At 35.1% G+C, this 22,545-nt stretch overlaps 1 protein-coding gene and 1 pseudogene across 2 annotated transcripts; both read right to left on the bottom strand.

Annotated features, from left to right (window-relative positions):
• Window positions 1-1,286: 1,286 nt before the first annotated feature.
• Window positions 1,287-5,217, bottom strand: LOC143624027 (calcium-dependent protein kinase 1-like). Its single transcript, XM_077094808.1, has 4 exons — window positions 4,524-5,217; window positions 4,123-4,266; window positions 1,547-1,699; window positions 1,287-1,474 (listed from the first exon to the last, which is right to left on the bottom strand). The coding sequence occupies exons 1-4, from the start codon at window positions 5,215-5,217 to the stop codon at window positions 1,287-1,289; spliced, it is 1,179 nt and encodes a 392-aa protein (XP_076950923.1).
• Window positions 5,218-13,272: 8,055 nt separating this feature from the next.
• Window positions 13,273-16,698, bottom strand: LOC143623938 (fasciclin-like arabinogalactan protein 17 pseudogene; annotated as a pseudogene). The gene is made up of 4 exons (XR_013152006.1): window positions 15,896-16,698; window positions 15,315-15,790; window positions 13,610-13,714; window positions 13,273-13,333 (listed from the first exon to the last, which is right to left on the bottom strand). The product of XR_013152006.1 is annotated as a fasciclin-like arabinogalactan protein 17 pseudogene (transcript).
• Window positions 16,699-22,545: the final 5,847 nt, after the last annotated feature.

Genomic DNA, 22,545 nt, shown 5'->3' with positions numbered 1-22,545 from the left:
AATCAATAAGCAATTAAATATAGATTATGCTTTAAGCCTTAAGTTCATCAAAAATTAATGTGACCAGGATTATCACCTTATCAGTAACATTTATATGAAACACTTGTTTCAGCTCAGTAACTTATTCCTCAAATAGAATCTTTCTATCAACTTTGAAGTCAACCTACTCGGTAGTCTTCAAAGCACAAGGTGAGGTGGAAAGATTTTGCAAAGGGCAATACCCGCCCTTATTGAAGGAGGGTTCAGTTAAGAGGGTGTGGGGTTGCCAGGGTTTTTGTTAATTTTTTTGTTCTAAATATATTTTGAGTAAATTAAAAGCTTTTTAAAGGGTTATTTTTGGTAGCTTTTAATGTGGTAATTTGATAAAACATCGAACACCATGTACAACCCACAATGCAACACAAAGTTGCTAATCGTTACATGTATAATAACTAAAATATGTAATATAATTTATATCTTTTACACTATTTTGTATCTCTAATATGAAACTTTTAATTTATCTCTATTTTGTATCTCTAATATGAAACTTTTACACTATTTTGTATCTCTAATATGAAACTTTTAATTTATGTATTATGAAACTATTTTGTAGATTTTCTCAAATAATGTGTTTTTGAATGACAAGTGAAAAAAAAAATCAAAAAATTGAATAGACAACTGAAAGTGTGTACAGGGGTGGATATAAAGCTTAGGGCCCACCGTCCGCCTTGCCAGAGTGTGGTTTTTATGTATACGAGTTAGTATATTCGAGTCCACCATTAGTCAATGCCCACCGTCGGTTACCATCATTAGGGATGAATACTTAAAGTGAAGAGTGAACAAGTTAAAATCTGCTGGCTCATACTCTTTTCCGGTCACCGGCGATGATAAGCAAATGCTATGGCTGCGTAAGTTGAAAAATGTGTGTGGGAAGATGATGGTGATATAATTATAACCTATATTTTATTAACCTATCTTGTCTTTTTCTAGTTTTGAATTTTTTATTGTTTAAAACAGCATTTAATAAATTTGCTCACTAGTTAAGTTACTTTTTTACTTTTTAATTAAGTTTAAACATTTAACATTTTCTTGGGTAGTTCTATAAATAATTAATTTTATTTGATTTTGGGTTTAACTTTTAACAAAATACAACTTAACTATATGTATAATATCTTTTAAATTCCTAATGGTGTGTGAAAAAAGAACAATTAACTCTCTCACATGTCTAAAATGTTCATTTCGCTCTAGGCCTCCAGAATTGTTTTGTCGCCGCTGTAATCTTTGATCCGACTCATTTACCCGATCAACTATGTGCCCACTATAGCGAAAATTCTTGGATCCGCCTCTGAGTGTGTGTTTATTGGTATTTTAGGCTTTACATTCAAGAGGTTTACCATTTTCTTGAGCTTATCCATAGCTAAAAACTGCATCACGCAACTCGCATAGTCAAGAGGTTTGTCCAGTGCCCAGTTATCAACTTTAACCCAATGATGGCCTGAGAAATAAAAAAATTAAACAGCGTCACTTTTCTTTTTTCTTGAGAAGGCATAGGATTTGTAAGACTAACATAAAACTTCATGCGCGGTTAAACGATTTTTGGGGTCTCGAACAAGCATTCTTCTCACTAGATCTTTCGCGCCATCATAAATGTTGGGCCATGGATCAAATGAAAAATCAAGATCGCCATGAAGGACCTGTTCAAATATTCCTTGCTTTGTTTCTATAATAAGAAAGATAGTTTTTTAAGCAATCAACTGCAAATTTTTAAATAAAAACTGTGTCACACCCCGACCAAAGACGGCGGAACATGCCGAGGTGTAACGATTGTCCATAAGCACATGACACTAATTAAACATAACTATTATCCATAAAATAACCATAAACAAGATATCACAAAATATGGCAAATTTGATATTGTTCATTTTTACTAATATCCTAAGGTCTTTGATGTCGTTTTCTTCACAATCATAAATCAACCAAGATGCAAACCTGCAACATTTCATAAAATAAAGTTTGTCAACACAAAGGTTGGTGAGCAATTCATAAGTTTAATCATATTAGTATATAATAAAGATAGCCACAAAACTTGCATACGAAACGATAAATAAAAGTGGTAATTTGGATATATAGATATCGCTAAACACATTAGCGACACCTAGTTATAAGGGGATGCCAAATAGTCTAGGATTTTATATTTATCGTTAATTGCATTACGTTAACGACACCTTGCTATAAGGGGATGCCAAATAGTCTAGGATTTTATAGTTCCATCAACCAAAAGCGATAAACACATAGGCATATAAGCATAGAACACCAAATCGAGCAATTATTTAGGTAAAGTATACAACTACGTTTGTGGTTTAAGATTCAAGTATAAAGCATTTTGTTGAATAAGTATGAAATGTCACCCCCAAAATAAAAGATGGAAAATGGGGTATGAAGTACTCACCTTCAAGTAGTAAACTTGAAAGATGATAATTTGGAGATTTGTCGGAACGACGAGTTTAACGCACAATGCCTAAAAAGAAAAGAAGTATTGAATTTAGAAAGGTTGTCGTGAAGGTCTTTAAACAAAATAAAAGTTGAGAAATGTAAATAATTAAAGTTCAAAGTTTTAAAATGTAACTATTTAAGAATTTATAATAATAACCCTTTAAAAATGTAAGTTTGCTCGAAACCGGGTTAAAGTATCTAACCTTAATATTTACTCAACCTATGTTAAGTAATAAGGTGGGTAAAATGCAAGAATGCAAATCCCTTTGGAATAAAGATACTAAAACGGTTTTTTTTTATTGAGTGTTCGGGTTGTCGGTTCGGGTCTTGATAATTGGTCAAACCCAAAGTCAACTTTCCAAAATATTGAATGTTATGAGATAACTCAATAAACTTTAATAAGATTTAACCAAGTATGTAGTTCCATTGTTTTAGAACTAACAACGCACGTTAAGCGAGTGTTCAGTTTTGTCGGTCAAAACTTTGTTATGAGATCAAGTTGGATCCAACATTTCCAAGTACTTGAGAAAATATTTAAAAATCAATTTGTAACTATTTTTAAAGAAATACACAAGTCTTGATGGCTAAAAAAACACTTGTGTGTCTTAAGCGAGTAAGAATCAGTTTGGTTCAGTTTCCATCTCACAAAAAGTTCATAGATGGTTTCCACATGTCCAAACAGTAAAGAACTTGTACAATAATGTACAAATAAAAAAAATACTTTAAGTTTTACAACCAAAAGTTAACAATAAAGTCTTTAAACAAAAGTTCGGTTTTCGGTTCGGATCGTGTTTCGGGTTAAGACCGAGGTAAGATCCTGCAAACCCATAACCATAGAATTTGTAAAAATGATTTTAGAAACTTAGATCTAACAATAAGTATGTTTAAACAATTATTTAACAAAAAGTAACAAAGTTCGGCTTACGGTTTAGAACTATTTACGGTTAAACCGAAGCATAGACTCTTAAAAACCCATAACCATGGAACTTGTAAACATGACCAACAAACTAAAATAAGCAAGATTAATATGTATGAACAAGTTATATAGATGTATATATATCAAGGACACGAAGTCCTCCATGAAGCCTTGCCTTATGAGGTCCGAAACCTCACCGACCGGAATCGGAGAAGTAACTACCAAAGGTAAACAAGGGGTGTATATTATATATATGTTGCACAACCATAAACAAGTATTAACAAGGCTACATAAACTAATTAAGATGAAAGACTAAAAACCTTCAAGAACACTTAAGAAGATAACCTTAAATATTTGATGTTTGAGAGAGTTTTTTTTTTTTTGAGTTGTAGCAAGGGAAAATGAAGAGGAAAGGTGGTGTATATATAGGGTAATGTTGGTGGTCAAATATGGGTGTGAGACACAAGAGTTTTCATGCAAAATGGATCAAGACAAAAACACAAAACAACAAAAATAAATAAATAAAAATAAAAATAGGATGTTTTCAAGACCCAACAAGTGTGAAACAATATTGTAACATATATCCATCATTTTGATTATAACATAAGCTTCGGTTTGCAAATTGGGTCGGTTTACATAATAAACAAATACAAAAACGAATACAAACAAGACTCGAAATTAACGAATGTCACAAACTGCAAAACATATATAACTTCACATATTTGACTATTCACCAGCCCAAAACGGAGGAACCCCGCTTAATAAAATGTAAACGATCACCCCAGCACTCCAAACATCCACTTCAGGACCATAACTTTGCTTCAAGACTTCTGGTGCAACATAATTTGGGCTACCGACCGCGTCATGAAATAATTCACCTATAAAAAGGAAATCGTTAGTGTCTATCACTCGAAAGCTAATGTAATTTAAAAGTGATGAACATTCTATACAAACACAATTTTAAGTAAAGAAGATGAGACCCACATAAACACATCAACCTATTATTTTAAGTTTTTAATAAGTAATATATAAAGTGGTTATGTAACTACGTCACCTTCTCATTTTTTTCTCTTCAACTAATTCTTATGGATATTAAAAGTAGCTATATATTAAGCACAAGCATGTTAAAGTATACCCGGCTTAAAGAAAACTGACAAACCAAAGTCAATAGTTTTAACAAGAGCATTCTCCCTCCCATCCACAAACAAAAAATTCTCAGGCTTTAAATCTCGATGCATAACACCTAGAGAATGACATGCCTCGACGACCCCGATAATAACTCTAGTAAGTTCAGCCGCCTTTCTTTCTGTATAATGTCCATATGTGGTAATTCTATTGTAGAGATCACCACCCGCACACAATTCCATAACAACATGAATTGCTATATCATCTTCATACTCCCCTTTAATCGAAATAACATTAGGATGCTCAACTAAATGGTGCATTATTTGAATTTCTCGTCTCACATCTTCTACGTCATCATCAGTCAATAACTTTGTTTTCGCAATCGATTTACACGCGTATAGCTCACCACTACCTTTGTCTATACAAATAAACACTTCACCGAACTTCCCCTGGCCTAATTTTTCCCCTAAAGTGAAGAAATCTTTCAAGTTTCCAGTTTTTCTTTGCAAGACCGAATCAGTACAAAGCCGAGCACCAGTAACCTTTTTGATTTTCGTGGGTTTGACCGATTCTTGTTCTTGCTTCTCAGGTTCTGGGATCTTTATTTGTTCAGGTGGTTTGTGTTGGATGGAAAATGGTCGTTGTTGTTCTTTAGCTTCTTCTCCGTTGTCTAAAAAGTTTAGTCCAACACAAGTATTCCCCATCTAGCCCCACAATCTATCACTAAATTTGCTCATTGAAACAAAGATATGTGCACGATAAAACATGATTATTTGAACAATGAATCAAAACATGTCATAGTTTATTCCGAAATCCATTCTTCTTCATATTATAGTTAACAACCCATCAAAATCAACGATACTAACTAGGTAGACATTACGAAGAAAAGAAAAAAACTATGCTAGAATATTCCAACAGTTTTGTCATTCAAGTGGAAAATCCTTGATAAATCAAGAACAAACAAATATCTGCACCCCCATATGCGACTCTTTTTCGATTCACATATGGCAAAAAAACAAATACAATTAAATCAACAAACCCTATTATTGTTTATAAAGAAAAGCTCCCCTAAGTCCCTAACCCAACTCATGAAAACCATTTAAACAAAGACTTACTAAACTCAAATACAAACTTAAATTTAAGCTTTAACTTTATCTTCTTGACTTTAATTTAATCCCTTCCTCAATTATAGGACCCGATATTTTATTCAAGCATTGCTCACGATTTTTAGTAAATGGTTCGTTTATTCATTCATAAGGATTTTAATAATATACATCAACTCTCATTCCGAAAAAATATATATATGCATCAACTAATTAACAAAGTTCGTTAAACCGGTTACATTCAAGGCTTCCTCAATTATAGGACTCCATATTTATTCAAGTCTTGCTCCCGATTTTTAATAAACGGGTCTTTTATTCATTTATAAGGATTTAGTAATATACGTCAAGTAACTAAAGTGGTTGATTTAATAATATACGTCAAGTAACTAAGGTAGATAACCAGTTACATTCAAGACCTTACAACATTACAATGCAAAACAATTGTAAAAAGTCCTATACTGCTAGACGTTGTTAATTCATAGCTGCTTTCCCCTTTTAAACTTCCTGAATTTATAAAACAATATATTAAAAACTCTAAATAACATATTGTTTATATGTAAAAATTATAGTTGTATACGTGTGTAGAAAACTAGAGATGGGGGCTTTATTGGTTTTCCTAGATTTTAATGAGCTAATAACTTCGTTAAACTCTTTTCATAACTTATAATAGTTAATGCAAGTAAATAAAAATTTAAGGATATATGAATATTGTAGAGCAGACAGGTGAAGACTAAGGTGGTGTTTGTTTTTGCTTAAAACATCTACAGGAGGCTTATGTCTGCGGACGCGTAGACATAAGCTTCGGAAGACTGTTTTTTTTTTAAATAAGATCTGCAAACTGCTTTTATAGTCTTAAAAAAGAAGCTATTGTTTAACTTCTTCACACATCGTCACACTTCTTAACATCCTACAAACACCCAATGTCCAACACCACCACCCATGATGCGCCGCCGCCACCACCACCGTCCACCACCACCACCACCGTCCATCACCGCCACCACTCACCGTTCACTACCACCACCCACCACCCACTCGTCGGCTACGACCATCATCCACTACCACCACCCACCGTCCGCCACCACCACCACCACCACCTACCATCCGCCACCAACACCCACCACCACCGTCCATCACCACCACCACCACCACCCACCACCACCACCACCACCACCCACCCCGTCAGCCACAACCATCGTCCACTACCACCAACCACCGTCCGCCACCACCAACCACCACCACCACCTACCACCCGCCACCAACGCCGTCGACCACCCACCACCATCACCGTCCACCACCCACCACCACCACCTACCATCTGCCACCAACATCGTCCATCACCATCACCACCACCGTCCATCACCACCACCACCCACCGTCCATCACCACCACCGTCCACCGCCCACCACCAACTATTTTACTAGTCTACAGACGTTAAATGACTTCTATCTACTGTTATATGTATGATAGGTGACTAATTTTCAGTTTATGCAGACGATACCCAGTTTATAAAACAAACAGTATTATATTTTCAAATTGCAGACCTTCAGACCACATCTTTAGTTGCAGACCTGAAATCAGATGAAATCAGATTGCAAACAGTTTTTGCCTTAAAAAACAAACAACACCTAAGCTTGCACAAGTCTTCAATTGTAGCTAAACATGTGAAATGACTAGATAAGATTCTGGTGACCCGCCGGTCGCTTCCATCAGTCGTGGGCCCTCTGTCCACTCCGTCTTGATCTTTGTGTAGGTGAACATTGTGAGTTATTTTCTCATTATTTTGTCTTCAAACAAAGTTTCCTCACATATTGTAGAGAGCCATTTTTATCTTTGTTTGACTCTTGCAACTAAGCTCAAGTATTTCACATAATGGGTTAATCACCATTTGGTTTATACAATTAAACCTCTACACATTTCATTTTTGTATTTGACTTAACCATTCAAGACGATGTTAAGTCTTCGAGGTATATATAAGGAAAGACATTCCATAAGTGGAATTATCATTTCAAGTATTATTTGAAATTCGTATAATATATATTTAAGAAAATATTTTTATTTTTTTTATAAAATTTTCATATTTTTATAAAACAACATATTATATTTTATAAATATTTCAATAGGCTGGACTTGTAATTTCGCTATCTTCAATCTTTGGTATAAATTATTCATTAAGCACTTTGTTGATTTTATCATACTTGTTTAGTAACTAATGATGATTGTGTTAAGGGATATGTGTGGCATGTAGCATCATTGATGAACTAATAATACAACATGTCACAATGTCACAATAGGTTAATTTAGTCGTTATCAAAACCATTAAAGTTGATGAAAACTTAAACCATTGTTTCTGTAAAAATACATATAATGACAACAGAAAATAAGCATGCATTTTTAAATAAACCACTTGGAAAAACACACCATACTTGTTTAGTATAGATTATTCATTAAGAACTGTGTTGATTTTATCATGCTTGTTTAGTAACTAATGATGATTATGTTAAGGAATATGTGTGGCATGTAGCATCATTGATGAACTAATAATACATGTCACAATGTCATAATAGGTTAATTTAGTCGTTATCAAAACCATTAAAGTTGATGAAAACTTAAACCATTGTTTCTCTAACAATACATATAAAGACAGTAGAAAATAAGCATGTATTTTTAAATAAACCAGTTGGAAAAACACACCACAATGAGTTACAAAAGACTACGTGAAAATAAATGAAATTATTATATATAATAAAAGAGATCTTTGGCGACATAGTTGACTTTTTGGCTTTTTGTTTTTTATATTTGTATTGGTTCGTTGTCGTAAAACGTGAGTTTTTTTTATTGTTAATAACATCAAATTATTCCGACCGAATTTGCTTCAGCTTGTGGTCGCAACGTGGTTTTTTTCTCGTGAGTGTTTTTTGTCCGTCGACTCCGAACAAATTCGCATCAGTCGCGGCCGCAACGTGCATATATTTTTTGTTTTCGCTACAGTTTTTTTTTATTAATTTTGGGTGTGAATGAATTAGCTTATTAATTTAATTTTGGTATTGTGACGTGATACCAACCGAACACGTGTTAGTTGACCACCATAACGCGTGGTTTTCTTTGTACGATTTAGTACCGACAACGTCGATTCCGACCAAATTCGCGTCAGTTTGCAAACGCAACACGCAATTTTTACCGCATTTCTTTTGTCCATTGATTTAGGAATCAATGAATTCGACGACAGTTCGTTAGCAACTGCACGTGTTTTTTTTATTTGCCGCATTTTTTTATATCTTAAATACGCTAAATTGTTGTATTTAGGTGAGGATGACTTTATTTTTTGCTTTACTTTTGACGCCATAACCAGATACCAACCGAAGTGTTTTCGATTTGTCAGCACAACGCGCGGCTTTCTTTATGTTAATTTGTTGTATTTGGCCATTAATATTTTTTTTAAGTTTATGTTCAGTTTCGTAACCTGGCACCAATCGACTCACAGCCGCACCACACGATTTGATAAGTTGTAAAACTGCTAATAGCATCAAACGGGCGCGTATGCGTCAGGAATTTACTTAGTATTAGATAATTGAAAAAAATTTGATGCCACAAAAGTTTTTTAAGGTTATGAGTTTTACTATTTAGTTAATAGACAAATGTCATAAAAAACCAACATACCTTTTGTTTTTCTTTACAAAAGTCCATCCACTTTATTTTTCATACCAAAGTCACTCTACATTGTATTTTTAAACATAAAAATAAAAATACCTATAAAAGCTTTTTTTACAAACTACATGTACTACATGTTTAATTATCTCTAAAACACAAAACTTCTTTCAACATGAATCTCTTCTGGTACATCAAAATCAAGGTCTAGGGTTTTAATTCCCCCAAATTCTTCTAGACCCATTACACCTTTTAAGTCAGTTTCCTCAAACCTCATATTGAATTTGAGAGTTGTTGAATCAGTTTGTATTAACTCCAAGAAACCGCTCCGAGATGTGCCGTACAACGACGTTGAGGATGAGGAGGATGATAAGTTCCTCACCAATGGTGATTTTGTTGAGGATTTGTTGCCCAGGGTCCGTACGTTTGAAATCATTCTCAGTTTCGGAATTTTGGGTTTGGTCATGTTGGGGTCAATCGATGCTATGGTCTCTGGTTTTTTCATACTTTAAATTTGTTATAATATGCATAAATTGCTCTTTTTCATATGTACTATGTTCAATTACTTGATGTTATTTCAGAAACATTGAAGATTGCTAGTTAATCACTAATTTTTATCCTCATTTTGTGAATATCTGTATGATCTATTGGTTCTTAATTTTAACCTCTTACTTTGTATCTTAAAAACAAAAATAATTTTGTATATGGAGTTAGAAAGACAACATTTATATGAAGGAGATGATAAGCAGTGATAATTTTGTCTCTTTTTTGAAGTTATATGGGGTTAAGAGGAGGTGGCCATGACTGGTTATTGGGAGAAGAATTGTTGGTGTATAGATGATTTGTGTTTTAGCGATAATTACACAAGTAGTACATGCAATTTGCAAAACAAGCTTTTATAGGTATTTTCATTTTTATATTTAAAAATATCATGTTAAGGGACTTTGGTATGCAAAATAAAGTGGAGGGACTTTTGTAAAGAAAAACAAAAAGTAAGCTGGTTTTTTATAGAATTTTCCCTTAGTTAATTACTTTCAAGATTTACTCAAATTGTTGAGTTGGTTTGATAGTTGATGGAATGCTTCTTAATTTTTGAATTACTAATCAACCCAAGTTCAAGTCCTCATTATATTATTTTTTTCTTTTTTTGGGTTTTTGTCTAAAAACAAATAAATCAAGATTTTGATTTTTTGCTATTTTTTTTCCTTTGGTTAGTTGGAGATTGGAATTCGTTCTATTAATATTTTTTTTTGTTTCTTTTATGTTTTATATCATTTATTATTATTATTATTATTTTCTTTTACTATGACAATTTTATAAAATTATTATATGGGTTTATTTCGATACGGTAGCGAACATATTTAAATACTGATCGAATTTGCGTCGATTCGCCTCCGTAACACCCGGTTTTACCGGCTGAATAAGCGTTGTTTTAAATATGTTATTCTTTTGTATCCGAATGAACTCTTGTCGCTGCGCCGCCGCAACGCGACGGGTTTATACCTAGTTATTTATAAAACAAAAAAAACGACTAGTTTAAAAATAAATTTAAAAGAATTGATGGCTTTTAAATTTTTAAAAAATATTTAATTAAATAAGGAGTGAAAATACTAAATTTTAATAAACTGTTAGATAAGTTGTACACCAACACTCACTTGAAAAAATAAAAAACTAATTAGAAGCTAAAAGTCTCTCCTCTGTTCAGGTCGAAGAATAAAAATATCTCTTTTAAACATGGATCATGAATGGTCATCTGTATGTTACTACTTTTTCAAATAATTTCCTACACAATGAAGAAATGCTTAGAGGCGTCATTTTTTAAGGAGATGAATTAATGATCTTACGAGTAACTAACGATTTAAAGAAAGGTGTGTTGTTTTCACACAAAAGTGGATGCGAGAGGTAAACTTAATTTAACAACGACGTTGTGACATTTAACAATTATATGATGCGCATGAAGCAAAGCGCGATTCTTAGAATGTATGATACCATTGATTACACACAATTAAAAGGTGATCATCCACCCTAATGATAATGTGGAAGTTGTGACGTCACTTGATATATCTTAATTTTTTTCTATACACGTCAAATCATTTACATGTCTACCAATAAGAAAAACAAAAGAAGTTCAAACTTCAAAGTGGCTCGAGAAGCAACAACATTAAAGGATGTTGAATGAGCATTCAGTTTCTTGAAGCAACGTTGGCATATCATGTAAAATCTCGCAAATTAATGGCCGGTATAAAATTAGAAAACAATATTAAAATCACGATGAGGCGATACCTAACCGACTTTTGAAGAAATTCCTGAGCAACGAAAACAAGGTAATCATCCGGGATTACACAACAAAAATCCGCATAACAACCTTTGCTCGGATTCGGTTGACATGTTTACGAGCTTCATTTATAATTTATATGAGGTCTCACTTGTATAACACCATTTGAGTGAGTAACGTTACGCTAAGGTGGCAGCGAGTGAGGTGTCATCCTCACCACGTATAACACATGCTCTTAGAAACTATATACAAATTTGTATCTTAAAAAAAATGTATATATTAAAACATACTCTTACATGTCTCTCTATTGTAATTGAATTCATTATAACATAGAGTTGACAATGTTGAGAGAAACTTCAAGGCAAAAAAAAAATAAAAGCAGCCAATTGTTTCGTTAATTTATAATTTGAAAATTGATTAAAGTAAGTTTGAAAGCGGACTACCTCTTAACCTTTGCTAGAACAAGTTTGTTTATATCTGATTATAATTTGATAGTCATATATTTAAAATTAATTTATTTCGAATTTGATTAAGTTCGTGTAACAAATGTTTTAAAATATTATTATTTGAAGGGAAATTCTCAAAATAGGTATTTTTAAAAACAAGTTTCAAGTATCATTTGTAAAGAATTCTAAAAATAAGTATTTTAAACTATTCATGACGACTAGATTCTTTATGTCAGCGAGTAGTTTGCAGAACTAGTCGCGACGACTATTTTAGGCTAAGAAATTTCAGGGACGAATATTTTGATGCTCTAAACTTGTCGAGACGACTAGTTTAGGTAAAAAATAGTCCGGACGAGTTTTTATGAATTTTTTTGTAACTTTTTTAATATTATATTATTATATTTAATTTTACTCGTAATTAGTTTTTCTTTTGTAACTTGTTAAAATATAAAGTTTTACTAAAATCCAAATATACCATTGAGACGTGTTTTTTTTATTATCTACGCGCGGGCATAAGATTTATTCAAAACCGAGCTGGTCAAATTTATATCGAGGTTTTTTTATCGGCTCGGTTTTGAATAAATCTTATGTCGGCACGTAGATAAAAAAAACACGTCTCAATGGTGTATTTGAATTTTAGTAAAACTTTATATTTTAAAAGTTATAAAGAAAAACTAATTATGAGTAAAATTAAATATAATAATATAATATTAAGAAAAGTATAAAAAATTCATAAAAACCCGTCCAGACTATTTTTTACCTAAACTAGTCGTCCCGACAAGTTTAGGGTGTTAAAATACTCATCCCTAAATTTTTCTTATCTTGAAATAGTCGTTGCGACTAGTTTTATAACTACTCGCTGACATAAGAATCTAGTCGTCACGACTAGTTTAAAATATCTATTTTTAAAATTCTTTATAAATGATACTTAAAACTTGAAACTTGTTTTTAAAAATATTTATTTTAAATTTTTTTTCTTATTTGAAATAGCAATATTTATAGTTATATTATAATTTTTATTTTTTATTTATAATAAACTTGTGGGTGTCATTTGGTGGTCACCGCTTCCAAGTGGCAGGCTGTTCTTTGACCAACCTACACGTACAAGACACACTTAACTCCCCACCTCTTTATGCCAGCAATACACACCTCATATTATTCTGAGTTGACTTATTTCCTTCCAAAAAATCTGATTCGGATCCCACTCAAAATGTCGTTTCTACCCTTTACCCTTTCTTCCAATTACAAAAGAAAAAACGAAGAAAAAACTACACACTCCAAAAGCCAAACCCATCATCCTCCTTTTGCAAATATTTATCTACTGAGGGGCTTTTATGTCTTTAAACAATGCCTGCAATATTTTAAGTAGAAAACATTAGGTTATCTTTTTTATTATATGTATATATTTTGTATGCACAAATCTTAACCTAACATAACATGTCCGTGACAACTCAAGTGGAGATTTTCAACTGTTATTAAGCTAAAAATGTGTGACAATGACAATGTTTTTTTGTTATATTTTTTAATAAATTAAAATAATTATTCTAGTCATGATATGCTCAAAAAAAATCGTGTACAAGTTTATACATATATCCATGTTAATAGAGAGAAAGAGGAAGATATGAACCTTCTCTTGATATTAAGTTTGTATATCAAATATGATGGCATGTGGTGAACCTTGAATCTTGCCCAAAGCTAACAAGCATACTGCATGCTACCTCTAGCAACTTTCCTGCAATTAATATTATCATGTGTTAATATAACGCGACTAATAAAACACAGTCGGAACTAAATAGCTCACAAGTAACGACAAGGTCTGTTGATCTTTCAGTCTGCTAAATTTTCTATTAACAAGATGATTTCTTACAATTTGACTACGTATATTACTACAGGGCTGAAAGATCTGGTTTTCTGAAAAATGTTAAAACATATTACATTGTTATAATATAAACTTATAATTATAAATCCACCCTTAATAATATAGATAATTGTCAATAACAACGACTAAGCACCACACTAAATATAAATAACAATAAAACAAATTAATAATTATAAAAAACAAAAGAGTTATGACAAATTCTTATTATACGGTGGAATTGAATTCTTTCTGCTGACAGCACAGAATTGACGTTATATAAAAAAAATTAATGTTCATAACTAAAATATGATTTGGATTTAACATATTCCACCAACTATGCATGCTTCAGCATCCAATATGCAAGTACACGCACGATGTACACATGTACAAATAAATCAACGTAGAGTACAAGTCGGGTCAAACGCAACCGACAGAAGCACTTCAATGATATGGACCCCCTAACTGCTCTATTGATATTCTTTTTTATTAAGTCTAGATGCAACTACCCCTTGTACTGTACAACTACTAAAGCACATGTTTGTTATGTTATAATCATAAATATTATTTTTTTTAATAAATCATATCATCAAGTATTGGTTAATAACATTTTAACTCTCACCAATGTTATGGGTGACAAAAAAAAGGAACTTTCTTACATCCCAAATAAACAATTATTAATTAATTTATAATCGAGTAAAAGTTTGGTTACTTGTTTCGAAACGACATACAAAAACTCAGGGACAAATGTAACTAGGTTTTTATTTATTTTATACGAGATTGTCGCTGAAAACAAAAATTTAAGACAATTTGCATTAAGAGCACGCGTTGTGGGTTAGCTCTCATGTCTATGTATTGCAGGACATTAGTGTCCAAGTACACACACCACGAGAATTAAAGGGGAGCGCCAACCCATTAACTCTGGTAAAGGAAACATTGAGATGGGATCCATCCATAACCACAACAACGTCCTTGTTAAATGGTGAGGGAGTTAAAGTTGATTACCTACGTGACATGACGCTATCTACTCTTTTCTTGTTAAATCATAATGCATAGCCTAATATAATCAAATTTTCTAAGGTTGTGTAACGGAGAGCAAATTTTCTAAGCTTGTGTAACGGAGAGCAAGGGGGTTGCCAAGGAGTGCTGCATAAGCGTCGAGGGGCGCTGTAGCCACTACGTGACTGCCAAAATGGGGCGCCAACATGTGAGAGGTGGGGTCCATCCCCAATCAACCAATTATACGTTTTTATTTTGTTATTTTATATATTTTTTTCTTTAACTTAATTATATGTTAAAACCACTACATAAAAAAAGGTTAAAGTAAACGATAAATCGATGATTAGACTGACCACTAATCATAAAAAGACATAACTATCCCAGTTGACTTTTTTACTTTGACCCACCGACAAAACACCCAAAACCCACTCTTTCCGGCAAAAACATAAACTCAATGCAAAGAAAACAACCGACGTACCTCTACGAGGTTTAGCCACAACCTTAACATCATCAACAGCCTTCACACTCCCAGTCGTCTTCAAACTCCTCTCAACCGGAAACAAAACCCCATCAATCCCTTGAACCGATATCCTCCCGTCAATATAAATATCCGGGTCGAATAAATAAGCCGTATCTTCACCGTCACCGAATTTTACCGACCCGTCGGCTTCCTGAGCCACCACTTTATGCGGCACGTGAAGCGTGTCGTATCGAACCGTACCGAATCGTCTTACCGCATTGTACATACTCTCTTCGGTTTGATACTCGGGTACTATATGGTAGTACATGATCTTCTCGGGTGCACCGGGTTCGGCTAGTTGATCGGTTGTCAATTTCGCCATCGCTTCGTCGTTTGGCGCTAGTACGGTTAGTACGTAGCCCTCCGACACTAATCGGCCCATTTCGGTTGCTAAATTCGTCAAATTCACCAAAATGTCAGCTAATTCGTTGTACCTGAATGCCCAGATTGAATGATCTATCATCAATAATGTGTAATTGAATTGAATTGTTGAATGAAGTGAAAATAAAAAAAAAATAGTGTGTAGTGTAATTAATTACCCTCCATATTTTACTAGAGTGTGAATAAAGTCCTTGACCTGGCTTTCCCCGTCAAAATGATGGTGAGGACCGCCAGGTCCAGGAGCTGGTGCCGGGGCAATAGATGGACCCGGCGCTAGGGCTGAGTAAATCGGAAGAACCGGGGCCGAACCGACAGGAACCGGAGGAGCCGGTTTTTTTAGTCGGTTCGTCCTCGGATCCACCTCTGGTGCTCCTTCCGGTTTCACTGCAGAAATATCACGCAAACTCCTGCGGGTATTAAAATCCTGCTGTACGGATTTCGGGATTAGCAACCGACCAATCCCGTGAATAATCCCATCGTTACGCACAATATCGTCCGCCCGAACAAGCTCCGCGGTACCAACAAGCCTTATCGAGCCCGAGCCCGAAATATGTAACGTGTGTTCGGATAATGTGTTATGTTGTATAGTTTCATTCGGCCACCCTGAGATGCCAAATCTAATAGGCAGGACATGGTGGAGGACCAGCGTCTGGAGGGATCTAAGATTCCGGGGTTCAAGCAGAAACTGCTTGAACCCCGGATCAAGATCACGCTCCATAGCCTCATTTGAAGGGGCAAAAATAGTAATGTTGTGATTGGCAACTTCCACTTCAAGGGTTTGTAGCAATAACGCCTTCTCCACCAGCTCGGTTAGCTCGGTGTAACGCGAGTCGAGTAAGGCGACCAGGACTGAATTGGAGTTGATCTGAGCCGTTGGTTTTGCGGTCAATGTGGTGGTGGTGGTGGTGGTGGCTAGGAGAAGGAAGAAGAGGGTGATAAGGTAACTTGGTGCCAACGCCATTTAGAAGTGTCGGCGAGTATGGCGGGTGGAGGTTGAGTTCTCGAGGTGTGTGTGTGTTTTTATTTATATATTTGTTTGGGGATGTTGACTTGTACGGTTGTTGTTGTGGTGAAAAACACCGTCGGTGGGTGTGTGTGTTGTCAGGTGAAAACGTGAAAGGTAACTTCAGTTTTGGTTGCCGGTGTCTAAAGTCATCCTTCACAGATCACATTATCCATGATCTAAGTTTATTATTATTTCTGAGAATTTTTCATATTTCCTTTTGATTCTTTTGTGAAACAAAGAGCTATAAAGTCAAATTCAAAATAAATAAATAAAATGAGAAACCCACTGCCATAACTTTTTTTCATTTTAAAAGGGGAACATAAATTGTGAACCACAATTTAAATAATAGTATTGTGAACCACATGATATAACCCTTGAAACACTATCTTTCAAAATTGTATATATTTAAATTATTCCTTATTTTACCATAAGATAACATTAGTTGGGTCATTTTAATTATTTATTATTCTTTTTCTTAATGTAAATTTATTTTCACATAAAATCTTTTTAAATTTAGTATTGTATTTTCAAGGATTTAAACCTAGCATCTTTATTTTAGAAATGGTAGACATCATACTGCTAAACTAAGAGACATCATACTGCTAGATTAATAGATGATCGGTTGGTTACAGGTTTTCATATGGTATTTATTATTATTATTATTATTATTCTAAATTTGATTTAAAGATGTTTTTGTTGAATACTTTTTAATTTAGAAGAAGAATAAAGCTAGTGAGCACTTAAGGGTTCTCTCAAAATAGATTTAAATTAATTTTGATCTTTAGTTTATTTTAATAACACTTTTGAACGAAAAAATTATACCCTCCCAAAACCTTTTATATATATATATAATGATAGAGAGATGGACAAATTAAGACGTTTGCTTTTTAGTAAATTACAAAATTTAATACATAGCTTACAAAGGTTATGTTATAATATGAAGTATAGTTTTTATAGGAAGGATAAGAAGTAATCGTGTCCATTGATTTTGAATATGGAGGGTTAAGATTAGTTTAGGAGGAAATCAATTGTGAACATAAGGGGAATAGCATAAAAGGAATAACACATTTGTTGACTTTCTTTCTCCACATGCAAGACACATACCAAATTCCCCCATCATTTTAAAACGTCCATAACTTTTTTTACGACGTTTTTATTGAAAAACAAATTCACCACAATAACGAGTGTCTTTTTATCTTTTATATGAGTACCATATTGTTATCTAAAAATTAAAAAAAATGGTGGGTTTTTTACAAATTGTGTTTTACAAAATTGTGTTATACAATAGTATTTTTCATTGTGTCATACAATTGTGTTTTTTATTGTATTTTTTTTCATTGTGTTTTTCATAGTGTTTTCCATTGTGTTTTTTCAGACTTTTCTGGCGAGGTGGTGGCGGTGGGTGACGGTTGTGGTGGCGGTGGAGTGGTAGTGGTTGTAGGAGATGAGTTAAGATGTAATTGGGTTTTATGTAAGTGAGTTTTTGAAATTAATGTATCAAGTGGGTTTTGAGATTAAAGTAATTGGGTTTTGATATTAAAGTGTTAGACTAAAATACCCTCTTTTCTAGTCTTCTTAAGAAAATCAAACTTCTTATTTGAATATAACCCTAGCTTACAATACAACAATTGGAAAGGGTAACATAGTTTTTGAATGATTAGTTTCACGTGCAATTTCAAATCACTAAACATAGTTACAATTTTGTCCTCTTAAATTTAGTAAATTTTAACAATATTTACAACTATGACCTTAATCTTTTACCTATATACTCTTCTTATTTTCACTTTTAACCCAACTTACCCCACAAAATTTGAACGATCATAACTTTTTTATACATTAATATTTTTAATAAAACATTGCACTATAAAAATGAGCGTTTTATTATCTTTAATTTGAGTATCATATTGTTATAGTTTTTTTCAGTTAAAAAAACTACATTTTACGTATGAGTGTTTGCGGTCTGGTTTGATCATTTTTAAATTAAACCGTGAGCCAAACCGTGTCGTCGAAAACTGAAAACACCCCATTGAAAATTGAAATCGGCTGGCAAAAAGTTAAAGAAAAAAAATCACTCATGAAATCAAACCAATGACCGGTTTGAACAGTTTCACGGTTTCAAACCGAACAATGAACACACAAACTTGTAATGTGATTACCAAAGTCCGCGTTTCCCGCTACATCGCGCGAGCTTCCATCTAGTATATATATATATTTGTCTTTTGTCTGGGTTAGAATTCATAACCTCTCACTAAAAACTTCTACTAACTGGGCTAGTTCTATGTCTGCATTATAATAACTAGGTTGCGATAATATTATTACTTATTACCAGACATTAGTGATCACAATTGTGAATAAGTTTTTTATTGTGTGAAGTTAGAATAATATATCAATATTTTTCCGTATGCGCTCTTAACTAGAGTGTATTTTTACCCATATCCAAATAACTCGTGTGAACTAAATTATAACCGTAGTAAATTAACATTGAGTTAGTTAAGCCAATTAGGCAATTAGTTGATTCTTAAGCTAGTGGCATAATTCCCGTTGAATCATACAAAACGAGGATCAAGTAAGTTCATCTGATTTTGTTGGTTGTTAGATCGGTTGCAAACTTGTGTACTGGTTAATCAGTAAAAATTCTTGTGACTCAACCGAATTAAATTTTGACATATTGTTTCACTTGTATTTATACACACACGCATAGTTTAAACCTTTGCCATGATTTAATCCTGTCTATAAGCGACTTGTAGCATTGTGGTAATTAAAGTAAAATTAAGTAATGTGAAAGTAAAAGAGGGGTACAACAAACTATATGTTTATTAACGTGTGTGGTTGAAAAAAAATAATAAGTCTTAAAAAACGAAAGGACCTCAAATCCTTATTTTATTAGCATTAGCCGGTCTACGGTGACGTAAAAAATGGGTTACAAGAAAATATTTTCTTGTAGAGGGCTCTCTAGCCATACAGTGATGTATTGTAGATGCATTTAAAACTTGCTAGTTTGTTCGGTGTGTGATGATATAATACTAAATTATAAAGGGGTTAATGTATCTTATTATTTTATTTAGTTGATTGGTTTCTCCATTATCACTTGTCCAGCAATTGGTTTTCAGAAAATCAAACTCCTAATAAACAACTAAAAAAGTTATGTGCCTGAAGAAACGTGAAATAAATCTGACCTGATCCATGACGATGTTCCCATGGATTTTCGAGATAAACGAATCACGTCTTGATCTTCTTATCCGGTTTTGTTTGAGATCTGCAATGGCTTTTCGGGGATGTGGAGGTGACTGCTAAGAAATCTCAAGGATCTCTTGTTTACAGACACAAAAATAGTATGATGGTGGCTCTTATTGAGAGCAACAACCCAACGACCAATAAGGAGGTGGAGACCTCCTTATATAGGGAGCCTCATGGCCACCATCATGGTACCCTAATGGGCCTAGCCCAGTTAGGGTTACCTCCACAAAACCCCCTCAGCCCAATAACATTGTATTAGTCCATATAATAAAATAAGCCAAATATAATAAATTTAGGGTCGTAAAACCGGGTTTAGTACCATACCCCTACAAGCCCCCCAAGTCCAGTGTTGCTCCTAGGCGTGCAAGCGTTTAGGTGGAGCGCTGGACTTCGTAAGGTGTGTAGGATATGAGGCGGCTTTTTTCCTTTTCTTCGGCCTTGTCTTTATTGTCTTTAAGTTTTGAGAGGTTTTCTCCATGTGGTGACATGTTGTGATCCTTATGATAATAATGGTGCACTGGATGAATAAGATATAGCACGCATCATAACAATAGTGGCGCGGGGCCTGATAAAAGATAGAGCGCGCATCTCGATAATAATGTATTGCAATTCGCGCTCGAGGTAATAATGAAGCTTGCGCGCGAGGCGACTTACGAGCTATAAAAATAATGAAGCTTGCGCGCGAGGCGACTAACGAGCTATAAAAATAATGAAGCTTGCGCGCGAGGCGACTTACGAGCTACAAAATAATGAAGCATGCGCGAGTTGAGGCTTATGAGCTATAATATGATGATAATGACTGGCCCATAAGGGCCTCTTCTACGCAGGATGACTATCCCAACTTGTTTTCAAAATAATAGCGGAGGCACAATCGGCCAGATAATAATAATGTCATAGGTGCTTGTGCGACTCGTAGCCGAACCTGCAAAAACATATCAACTAAAAGTGGATGTATTACAAGGTTCCCATCCTCGGGAAAATTATGAGGTGTGCCCAACCTACGTTGACGAGTGGCCGTTTGGGATATTATTAGGCTCCCGCCCTAAGATTCGGATGTCTTCCATCGCGATAATGTAGTGGTGGTATACCACAATAGTCCCCTAGTCCATTGAACTTGTAATATAAAACTTGTTAATAAAGTTTTAATCACAAACGTGTATCGATAGTCCCCCAGTTCATTGCTGCAAAATAAGGTTGTCCTTATCCTGATTTGGATTAGGCTATTGTCTCATTTGTTGTGTCGCTTACGCATAGGTTTTGGCTTTGTGTCATGCGCAGATGTTTTCATGCGCTCGCGCATAGGCTTTGTGTCAGGCGCAGATGTTTCATGCGCTTGCGCATAGGCTTTGTGCCACGCGCAGATGTTTCATGCGCTTGCGCATAGGCTGTGTCATGCGCAGATGTTTCATGCGCTTGCGCATAGGCTTTGTGTCATGCACCACGCGCAGATGTTTTATGCGCTTGCGCATAGGCTTTGTGTCATTCACCACGCGCAGATGTTTTATGCGCTTGCGCATAGGCTGTGTCATGCGCAGATGTTTTATGCGCTTGCGCATAGGCTGTGTCATGCGCAGATGTTTTGTGCGCTTGCGCGTAGGCTTTGTGTCATGCACCACGCGCAGATGTTTTATGCGCTTGCGCATAGGCTGTGTCATGCGCAGATGTTTTGTGCGCTTGCGCGTAGGCTTTGTGTCATGCACCACGCGCAGATGTTTTATGCGCTTGCGCATAGGCTGTGTCATTCGCAGATGTTTTATGCGCTTGCGCGTAGGCTTTGTGTCATGCACCACGCGCAGATGTTTTATGCGCTTGCTCGTAGGCTTTGTGTCATGCACCACGCGCAGATGTTTTATGCGGTTGCGCGTAGGCTTTGTGTCATGCACCACGCGCAGATGTTTTATGCGCTTGCGCGTAGGCTTTGTGTCATGCACCACGCGCAGATGTTTTATGCGCTTGCGCGTAGGCTTTGTGTCATGCACCACGCGCAGATGTTTTATGCGCTTGCGCATAGGCTGTGTCATGCGCAGATGTTTTATGCGCTTGCGCGTAGGCTTTGTGTCATGCACCACGCGCAGATGTTTTATGCGCTTGCGCATAGGCTGTGTCACGCGCAGATGTTTTATGCGCTTGCGCGTAGGCTTTGTGTCATGCACCACGCGCAGATGTTTTATGCGCTTGCGCATAGGCTGTGTCACGCGCAGATGTTTTATGCGCTTGCGCGTAGGCTTTGTGTCATGCACCACGCGCAGATGTTTTATGCGCTTGCGCGTAGGCTTTGTGTCATGCACCACGCGCAGATGTTTTATGCGCTTGCGCGTAGGCTTTGTGTCATGCACCACGCGCAGATGTTTTATGCGCTTGCGCGTAGGCTTTGTGTCATGCACCACGCGCAGATGTTTTATGCGCTTGCGCATAGGCTGTGTCACGCGCAGATGTTTTATGCGCTTGCTCATAGGCTTTGTGTCATGCACCACGCGCAGATGTTTTATGCGCTTGCGCATAGGCTGTGTCCTGCGCAGATGTTTCATGCGCTGATGTGATATGCGTGAGCATGTGATGCGTAAG

Source organism: Bidens hawaiensis, unplaced genomic scaffold (genome assembly GCF_021521415.1).
Source record: "Bidens hawaiensis isolate Kalapana, Puna unplaced genomic scaffold, B.hawaiensis_p1.1 tig00000055_1, whole genome shotgun sequence".
NCBI classification, from domain to species: Eukaryota; Viridiplantae; Streptophyta; class Magnoliopsida; order Asterales; family Asteraceae; genus Bidens; species Bidens hawaiensis.
Note: the sequence above shows the minus strand (reverse complement) of the source record. Positions and strands in the feature narration are given on the sequence as shown.